The 10143-nt window shown below is 49.4% G+C and overlaps 1 protein-coding gene across 3 annotated transcripts in view; it reads right to left on the reverse strand.

Moving 5' to 3' along the window:
* Positions 1-6318: 6318 nt before the first annotated feature.
* Abcd4 (ATP binding cassette subfamily D member 4) overlaps positions 6319-10143 on the reverse strand; it is a 15439-nt gene continuing 11614 nt past the window's right edge. For all 3 annotated transcript variants that reach the window (XM_031356792.1, XM_031356793.1, XM_031356794.1), the window contains 8 exons: positions 9807-10015; positions 9579-9670; positions 9073-9109; positions 8726-8775; positions 7953-8005; positions 7594-7670; positions 6939-7054; positions 6319-6773 (listed from right to left, as the gene is read on the reverse strand). In XM_031356792.1, the coding sequence (XP_031212652.1) occupies positions 6705-6773; positions 6939-7054; positions 7594-7670; positions 7953-8005; positions 8726-8775; positions 9073-9109; positions 9579-9670; positions 9807-10015 (703 nt within the window). In that variant the 3' untranslated portion in view covers positions 6319-6704. The remainder of the gene's footprint in view (positions 6774-6938; positions 7055-7593; positions 7671-7952; positions 8006-8725; positions 8776-9072; positions 9110-9578; positions 9671-9806; positions 10016-10143) is intronic.

Raw genomic sequence — 10143 nt, forward strand, 5'->3', positions numbered from 1 at the left:
GGAGAGGGAGAGGGAGAGGGAGAGGGAGAGGGAGAGAGTCTTTAAAAGAAGAGGAATGAAGAAGAAAAAGCCCCCAAAAGGTACATGAAATTGCCTACAGACAGCTGTGACCCACCAGTTGATGATGTCTTGGACGGAATTACACGATGAGAGAGCGCAGCGAGCAGACTAGATAGGTAGTGTCTGGGCTCAAGAAATCTCATAAGCTTGTCTCAAATTGGCTCAAGCCGTGGAACTCCCTCGCAGAAGAGACTGCTGACAGCCTATCAAGATGAATGACGGGAGGTGAAAGGCTTCATACCCAGATGTGTCCTCCCCAACCTGGAACCTGAGGGCATGCAACCTATGCAAATCTTGTCTGCTGGACCTGGGGTCAGAGGACCTGAGAGAATGAGGCAGACTATAGTCTGATTTTGCTGTAGACAGTCTTATTTCCGTTTCAGTATACTTTTATATATGAATGTAATAAAGTAATGATCCAAGGAAGGTTGTTTGAGTTCAGAAAAAAAAAACATGATCAGAAAAACATGTAAATAAATGCCAATAAGCACATATTAAATATTAACAGAGCAGCCCTCAGGACAGAGTAATTGAAACATAGTTGCCTGGCATGCACTATAGTTTATATGTAGGAAAGCACAAAAGCAAAGCAGAGGCCATATCCAGACTCAGGGTATGCTGACCACATTGGGTGCTAGAGCTATGTTCTGACATTCAACAAGAATTAACATGTCTTATGAATTTCGTGTCCTGGAAGGAAGAAGAAAGGACCCTGGGAAAACACCCCCCAAACCATCATGCCAAGGTCTGAGCTCTGAGGGTACCTTGGCAGCTGCTCCACTGTTAGGTGGATCTGGGTGACAGACATTGGGACACTCACAGTGCTTGGGAGATGATTCCTCTTGGACGATCACCGTGGGCCTGGGAAGAGGCAGGGGTCATGGCTACTGACAGTCAACAGGAGGCAGAGAGCTTGCTCCTGGCGTCCAGATAATCAGTGATAGAAACGCTGTGCCGGGCTGGAGAGGTGGCTCAGCAGTTGGGAGCACTGTCTGCTCTTCCAGAGGTCCAGAGTTCAAATCCCAGCAACCACATGGTGACTCACACAACCATCCATAACGAGATCTGATGCCCTCGTCTGGGGTGTCTGAAGACATCTACAGTGTACTTACATATAATAAATAAATCTTTAAAAAAGAAAAAGAAAGAAAGAAACCCTGTGCCAATCAGAATAGAACTACTGTGCGGACCCTGTAACTCCCCTAAGAGGGTTGAGGGGCTGGGGCTACAGCCTCACTGGCTTCCCATAGAAAACTGCATGCTTCAGGAAGTGCAAGAAAGAGATTTAAAAAAAAAAAAAAAAAAAAAAAAGGCATGAGGGGCTGATTGATGAGGACTGTTCCAGCTGTTGCACAGGCTGGCAGGGATAGATGAGGAGGAGGTTGGCTGGGGTGGGAGAGTGGCACCTGGGCACGGGGGATAGGGATAAAGTGGGAGCTCCTGAGGTCAGGGCCTGTGGCTTGGAGAAAGCAGCAGGAACAGGAGAAACTTGGTCTGCGATGCTCCCGTCCCAGACACCCCTGGGGTGCTACACCTGGCTCACCAGTTATTACTAAGGAGGCATACAAATGCCACATGTTAATAATGGGAACCCGGGGGAGAGGTGTTGGGAATGTTGGATCTCAGTTCTCAAGTACAGCCGGATGTGGTGGAGGATACCTGTAACCCAGCACTCAGCAGGTGACATCTTTGGGTTAGAGCAAGTGCCAGACTTGTCCCTTGCCCTGACTCCAACCAACCCCTAAGTTTCTGATTACCAAATTAGTCACCTGGCATTCTCTGGTCAAAAACTAGTGACCTCTTTTGTGCATAGGTCTCCCCTATGTCCTCTTCACCACCTTGACCCTCCTCATACTGGTCCCCATCCGGGGCGGCAGTGCAGCCTACTGGTCACAGCTGAGCAGAACCAACAATACCCGATGCGCTAATGTCCCACTACAACTCAGTTCCTCCAATACTAACAGTTTCCACTGATTGGCAGCCTCCCACCCCTGCCTACTCCTCTCTGCTGCCTGGGACCCCTCACATTAATTGTCACGGCATTGCTCCCAGTGTGGGCTGTGTTAGGCTGTGTATGGACCTCAGGAGTCTCTGCCACAAGAAGGGAGTCAGGAATGACTAGGTAGGTGGCCTTGTGTTAAACTGCGAAAGGATATAGGCTGTCTTGTACAATCCGGTAAACATTTCCTTCGGTAGTATTGTGGATGAGAACGACCCCCATAGGCTCATCTATTTGGATGCTTGGTCTCTAGCGGATTGAACTAACTATATTGGATTAGGAGGTGTGCCCTTCTTGGAGGATGTGTGCTATAAGGTTTCAAAAGTCCATGCCAGGCCCTGTCTGTCTGTCTGTCTGTCTGCCTGCCTGCCTGCCTCCTGGTTGTGAACCAGATGTAAACTCAGAGCCATTGCCCCAGCTCTGTGCTTGCCTGCTACCATGTTCCTTGCCACAAAACTTGCCTTATGAAACTGTAAGCAAGCCACCAATTAAATGCTTTTTTTTGCCCCCCCCCCCCGAGACAGGGTTTCTCTGTAGCCCCAGCTGTCCTGGAACTCACTCTGTAGACCAGGCTGGCCTCGAACTCAGAAATCTGCCTGCCTCTGCCTCCCAAGTGCTGGATTAAAGGCGTGCACCACCACAGCAACAGAAAGATAAATCTCTCCTCTCCTCTCTCTCTCTCTCTCTCTCTCTCTCTCTCTCTCTCTCTCTCTCTCTCTCTCTCTCTCTCTCTCTCTCTCTCTCTCTCTCTCTGGTTTCTCTGTGTCACCCTGAACTCAGAGATCCACCCGCCTCTGACTCCCTCATGCTGGGATTGAAGGTGTGCACCATCACTGCCCAGTATCCTTCTAGAAGCCTGGGAAGGGTGATTGAGCACGGTGATCGTGCTGGACTCAGAGGAAAAGGGAAGTTTAGTCTCAATCCTGTGGGTGAAGCAAAGCAGGTTTGTGCTGGGGATCAAATTCAGGGCTGGGACCTGCTCAGAAGCAGAAATGGTTCACTAAAATCCACTGGGTGGTCTGGAGGGATGGCTCAATGGTCAAGAGTGCTTGCTGTTCTTCCAGAGGACCTAGTTCAGTTCCTAGCACATATCAGGTGGTCCTGTAACTCCAGCCCCAGGGGATCTGGGGTCCTCTTCTGGCCTCTGACGTAGGACTCACATCATTAAGACAGGTACTGAGCTGAACAGAGTATGTTCAAAGGACCACACTCTCCTTCAAGGTTCTCCTTTGCCCATATCCCATGTCTTCCCATAAACTGCTATGGTTCAACGAGAAGTCTGCCCATAGTTTTCATGTGTGCCAAAGGAGTAAGACTCTGGGAAGGGGTAGGTGGGGTGCAGGGTATCAAAAAAGACAAGGCAGAGAACAGACTTCTCCCTTTCCAGGCCAGAGTCCTCCTTCATCTGGGGATTCCTATGCCTAGACCAGGGAGTAACAGTCTTCCAGGAAAACAATACTTCCTGAAGATGGGAGGAAAGTCAGAGTGGATCCAAAAGATGTGGGTTTAATACATATAGACTCTCTTTTTTTTTCGTTTTTTGAGACAGGGTTTCTCTGTGTAGCCCTGGCTGTCCTGGAACTCACTCTGTAGACCAGGCTGGCCTCGAACTCAGAAATCCGCCTGCCTCTGCCCCCCAAGTGCTGGGATTAAAGGCGTGTGCCACCACCGCCAGGCAATACATATAGACTTACTTTTAGCTTCCTCAAGTGTCCATGGGACGCTACCTCACAGGCTCCTGGCAAAGGTCCAAGGAGATGCTCGGAGATGATATGCACTAAATTCCTTCCCCTTGAATATGTTCTGAGTTTTGCTGATTTCTTTAGGTATGATTTTATTTTTTTAAAGATTTGTTTATGTTATGTGTATGAGTACACTGTAGCTGTACAGATGGCCATGAGCCATCATGTGGTTGCTGGGAATTGAGCTCAGGACAGCCCCACTCGCTCCAGCCCCACTCACTCCCGCTCTGGCATAATTCAGTGTAGCTGTCTTCAGACACACCAGAAGAGGGCGTCAGATCTCATTATGGGTGGTTGTAAGCCACCATGTGGTTGCTGGGATTTGAACTCAGGATCTTCGGAAGAGCAGTCGGTGCTCTTACCCGCTGAGTCATCTCCCCAGCCCCTAGTTATGACTTTAGTTTTGTGTTCAGGAGACTGGATCTCATATAACCCATGCTGGCTGCAAACTGGTTATGTATCTTAGACTCTAGATGGGCCAGCCCCAGTCTCCTGAGTGCTAGGATTACAGGCACAGGCCACCATGCCCAGTTTGCTTTTTGTCCCAGGACTGGCAAGCTGGGCACACTAAGATTAAAAGGCTGTTATCTGGTGAGATGCTTCTCACTGAATCAGTGCAGAAGGCACCAAGTGACCAGGCAGAGAGAGAAAGAAAGGGAGCTGCCCCATCCACCTTTACAGTTAGCTCCTCCATGCTGGGGCTGTGGGGCTGTCTCAATCCATTCCCAAGCAATGCACTCTGGACCTCATCACCTCTAAGGGTCCTGCCCATCTCTGGGCCAGGGAGATGGATCAATGGGTAAAGGCGCCTGTTGCTCAAGCCTGACGATGTAAAGTCAATCCTAGGGACTCGGTTGGGAAAGGAGAGCATGGACTCATGGAAGTTGTCAGTTGACTGCTATAGCGTGTTCATACACGAGTGCACACATGGATGCACATGTGTGTGTGTGCATACATGCACGCACGCGTGTGCGCGCAGGCACACATGCATCTTTTTCTTTGTTATTATTATTATTATTGTTACTGTTATTATTATTTATTTATTTATTTTTATTTTTTTGGTTTTTTGAGACAGGGTTTCTCTGTATAGCTCTGGCTGTCCTGGAACTCACTCTGTAGACCAGGCTGGCCTCGAACTCAGAAATATGCCTGCCTCTGCCTCCCAAGTGCTGGGATTAAAGGCGTACACTACCACCGACCAGCTTCTTTTTCTTTTTAAAGGTCCCATCCAGGTTGGGCATGGTGGCACAAGCCTTTAATACCAGCACTTAGAGGAGAGGAAGGCAGATCTCTAAGTTCAAGTCTAGACGTGGTCTAAATATTGGACTATTCTGGTCTAAATAGTGAATTCCAGACAAGCCAAGTGTATGAAGTGAGACTGCCTTTTTTTTTTTTTTTTTTTTTTTTTTTTTTTATGGCTAGGTGGTGGTGGTGGTACACACCTTTAATTTCAGCTCAAGAGACAGAGGCAGCCAGATCTCTGAGTTCAAGGCCAGCCAGGTATATAAATCAAGTTCCAGGATAGCCAGCACTAAACAGAGAAACCCTGTCTTGAAAAATAAAACAAAAAATAAAAATAAGATAAATAAAAAATAAAAACCAAGAAGTTCTATCCCCCAGCACTGTGACAATACACACACACACATACACACACACACACACTGCAGAAATATAGCAAAAGGAAAAAACCTTTGGTGTCAATAACTTTATTTTATGCTTTTGGGAATCTGCTACTTAATTTATAGGGGTCTTTTTTATTATGCAGCCCAGATGAGTACCAAACTCATGACCCATCTGTCTTTACCACCATCCCTTCGGGGTGACAGGTATGTACTTGGCTTATTGTTTTCTTATTCCATAATACAGATTTTTGGGTGTGTGTGTGAGAGAGAAACAAAAAGAAGACATACTCTACTAACCTTATTTTAGCTAGTAAGGGGGAAAGGATTACTTCCTTGAGTTAGATAATAAAGACATGCATCAGTGGTATCCCACGTGCCTAGAGTTCATAAGGGTCTAGGTTCAATCCCCAGTGATGAGACAGACAGACAAAAGATTAAAGACAGAAGATCCCAAGGGTCGGTGGTCTTGGCACTGGCCACACCCTGCCATCTCCAGGCCACTGGGTGGACAGGAAGGACACAGATGGAGTGGACAGGCAGGTATAGGGCATGAGTATACCTCAAACCCTGGACAAGTGTGGAGACTCAATCAAAAGGACTACTCTAGGGGATGGAGAGAGAGCACTGCCTGCTCTAGAGTTTCATTCCCAGCAACTACATGGTAGCTCACAACCATCTGTCCTGGGATCTGATGCCCTCTTCTGGCCTGCAGATGTATATACAGACAGAGCACTTATTTACATAAAATAAATAAATAAATCAGAGCTGGGCAGCCTTTAATCCCAGCACTTGGGAGGCAGAGGCAGGCGGATTTCTGAGTTCGAGGCCAGCCTGGTCTACAGAGAAACCCTGTCTCGAAAAAAAAACAAAACAAAACAAAAAAAGGAAATCAGTCTATAGTAGAAGAAAAACCACATTTTTAATATTTATTCTTTTTTAAAAAAACTTATAAAATTTAAATGTTTATTAAAGTTTTTTAAGAAGTCTATCACTGTGAAATGTAGCCAGCTTTCTCGAGTCCAACAGTCTTCTCGCCCTGGTCCTTTACTTCTTACAGTTCATTCAGTTTTTTGGCAGCAAACGTCATCTGAAGTGGGAGCAGTGCTGGGGAGACCTCAGTGTTCCCCGCAGGGCCACCCATAAGCAGCGGCAGAGGCTGCTAAGGGTCTGTATAGGACCTGGGGTCAATCTGTGGCTCTTCCCTGGCTCATCGGGCTACCTCGTCTGTGGGCACTGCAGGCCCCAGAGCTCTGCTGCTCTGATGAACCTTCATGCTTGCCTTCATTCCATTTTGATTCTAGTCAGTTCCCAGCTCCCTTCTCCGTGGAGTCTCAGAACCCAGGCGTGAAACTGCAAGAGCCCAGGACCCCACTGAGCTCAGACAGCTGCCAGAACAGTCACACCAACCCCTCTGCCACCAATCCCGACACCCCCAGGGAGAGGGGCCTCTGGTCCTGGCCAGGCCCAGCCTTTGGGTTCTTTCTCCTCATTAGGACACCTCTGTAGCATGGGTACCTTCTCAAGGCTGGGCCGATGTCCCACGCTGATGAATGTCATTCCCAGTTGCTGGCCGATTCGGTAGAGCTCACTCTCCGCTTCCTCTGTCAGGGCACTGGTGGCTTCATCGAGCACTGATGGCAGTGTGTGGTGGCAAGAGATCACAGACTGCCCTTGCCCTCTCTGTTACTCCTTCAACCCATTCCCCTTGGGGTGTGGTGGACTGACAGGAGAGTCACGCCAGGGTAGAGACCACACCTGTGAGCATGGCTCAGCTCTCTCAGCTGCTGACAGATAAATAACACTGTGCCCCAAGACTGTATAACCCAAGACTCTCAATTCATCCAAGGCTCTGTCCTCAGAAGAGTCCACACCTGCCACATATACAAATACATATTCCTGCCAGGCACAGCTGGGGGCCACTCACTCATCTGTGGCAGAACCCAGGGAGCTACAATCACGAGCCCTCTAACTGAGGCTTCCTAACAATGCGCATTTACACTCTCAGGACTATGCCAAGGGACCAGGCTCTGCTTATCACAGGGAGTGGGCCACAGAGAGGGATACCCAGTCATGTGCAGATGTGCATATGTGTCCAGGCTGTGAGCACATGCTGCAAATACCCATGAGTACACAGAGCGCCTGGCATGTGCACCTACGGTGTGTACCTCACCTGCATACTTGGGCTGTAGGTAGAAGAGGCGGGCAAAAGACAGTCTTTGCATCTCTCCTGGGGACAGGACATCATACCTAGAAAAAGCAATGAGAATTCAGCCCTGAAAGGAAGTGACAGCTTGACTTTTGCCAAGAATACATATTAAAAGAAGCAAGTTCGCTATAGAGGTTGGCCCCAAGATAGAGGCCCTCCCTCTTAGTCACATGACAGGTGAGGACCAAACTCTACCCAAGATATGGATCCTGGACTGGTGGAGCAGCTCAACACTGGGCTGCTGGGGTCAGGAGCCATTCCATCCTTTTATAAGCTGCTGTAATGTATCCGTGGGGGCACTGCCTGTTGTAGTTCATCCTTACCAGTTCCAATCCACCTGTTGGTCCAGACCTCCTGTCCTCTTCACCAAGCTGGACTGTAACAGACAGGGGTCACAGAGTCCACACAAGTGTCCATCTGTGTTTTCTGCAATCCTACCTCCCCACCCCAAATGTTTCTGTGACAGACACAGCAGTGGTGTACCAAGGTGGGTGTTATCACCTCCACCATTGAGGCTGGCTGGGGTATGGTGACAAGAAGCAGACAGCCCATCAGCTTTACTATTAAGATTTTTCTGCAGAGGTGAGATGGCTCAGTGGGTGGAGTGCTTGCCACACCACCCTGGCAACCCGAGCCTGACCTCTGGAACCCACACAAAGGTGGAAGGAACAAACTGACTTCAATGTTGTCCTCAGGTCTGAATGTGTACAACATGGCACACACACCTACACACATGCACACACATACACACACAGTATTAAAACAATCTCTCTAAGGCAGGCAGATTTCTGAGTTAGAGGCCATCCTGGTCTACAGAGTGAGTTCTAGGACAGTCAGGACTACACAGAGAAACCCTGTCTCGAAAAAACCAAAAAAAACAAACCAAACCAAACCAAACCAAAAACCAATCTCTCTATAGAGCAAGAGCACAGATCCTTACTGCCTGAACCCCGTCTGCAGCTCCCACTGCCAACTTGCATGCCCACTGTTTGCCCCAGTCTTGGGCCCAGAGATGGCAGTGGCTCTGTTGGCCAGCAACTACCTGTGGCCAATGCTCTTAGGTAGGCCTGAGACCTCGGGCCCCTGTTCCACTCACCAGGCCTGCCAACTCCAAGAACCTCATGATCCTCTCATCGTCCGCAGAACCTGCAAAACAGAAGTCTCTTCAGCACACTAGGGCCTCGCTCCGGCTGGGGGATGGTGTGCACGCATCCCGGCAGGGACAGACTCTCAGAACAAACCTAACAGCATAAGAGCCTGAGAAAGGACACCTGCTTCCCTTCTCAATATGTGTCTTTCTTCAGGAAAGGAAGACAGGACAGGAGGACCCCAAAATACTGAGCAATTAAAGGATAAGACCCAACCGGAAACCAGCAGCCTAGCTGGACGCTCTCCCAGTAGGACAACTGAGATGAGAACACCAGCTGAGGAGGGACAGCTCACCTGAGTCAGGGTAGATCTCCTTCAGGGGATATATCACCTGAAAGCAAGAACGTCTCTGGCTAGGGTAGATAGACAGCAGAACTTGGTTCCATCATTAGCATCTCTAGGATCCACCCACAGAAGGGAGGTCCTCCCCACAGGGGGAGCCGGGAGGGGCGGGGCAGCAGCAGAGATACAGTGTAACCCTGAGGGCCCGCAGGAGAGATACAGTGTAATCAATGGGAAAATAACCTTCAGAAGTGTACTTGGGAGGCAAGAGTCTTGGAGGCTCCCGAGGGTAAACTCTAGTGCCTAACAAACACATGGAGCGACTGGCTAGATATCCAAGGAAGCAGCTCTGGGCTCAGTTCATAAATAACACACAGCATGTTCTCAGAACCTGGGAATTCCCAGGCATGGACTCTTGCCCCAATCCTCCTAGGGCCTGAGGCCTGTAGCACTGTTAGAAATCCTAGATGTAAATGGGTGGTATGAGGTTGGAGGAGCGGACTCCTGACCGTGCTGACCTGCTCCCGAAGTGTCCCATCAGTGAAGAACGGCTTCTGAGGCAGGAACAGCACTCCGTGGGGCCCAAAATCAGCCAGCATCTGCACTGAGCCTGCGGAGCCCACAGAAGCCTCCATTGGGAGACCCCGCAGACTAGGTGACTGCCTCTTCTCTCCATCTCTTCCTCTTCCCACCACACTGCCCCCCTGTGGCCAAGGCTGTACCAGAGGCAGGGAGGGCTGGCTCACCTTTCATGCTGTCCCACAGGCCTCCCAGCACCCGCAGCAGGGAGGTCTTGCCAGTGCCTGTGTTGCCTGTGATGAGCAGACCCTGCCCCTCACAGATCTTCAAGCTCAAGTCCTTGACCAGGGGCTTGTCAGAGGAGGGGGCCAAGATGGAAACCCGATCGAGCAGAAAAGCTGTGTCTGATGGCTCTGTTGTTGAACACCCTGGGGCTCTAAGGCAGGGAAGAGAGGTAGAGAGACAGGCCATATGGGTAGTGAATACCTGGTCTAGAGGCACCCTCTTTGTCCTCGGAGCATTTTTTTTTTTTTAAGATTTATTTATTTATTATGTGTAAGTACA

This window comes from Mastomys coucha, unplaced genomic scaffold, assembly GCF_008632895.1.
Source record: "Mastomys coucha isolate ucsf_1 unplaced genomic scaffold, UCSF_Mcou_1 pScaffold6, whole genome shotgun sequence".
NCBI lineage: Eukaryota > Metazoa > Chordata > Mammalia > Rodentia > Muridae > Mastomys > Mastomys coucha.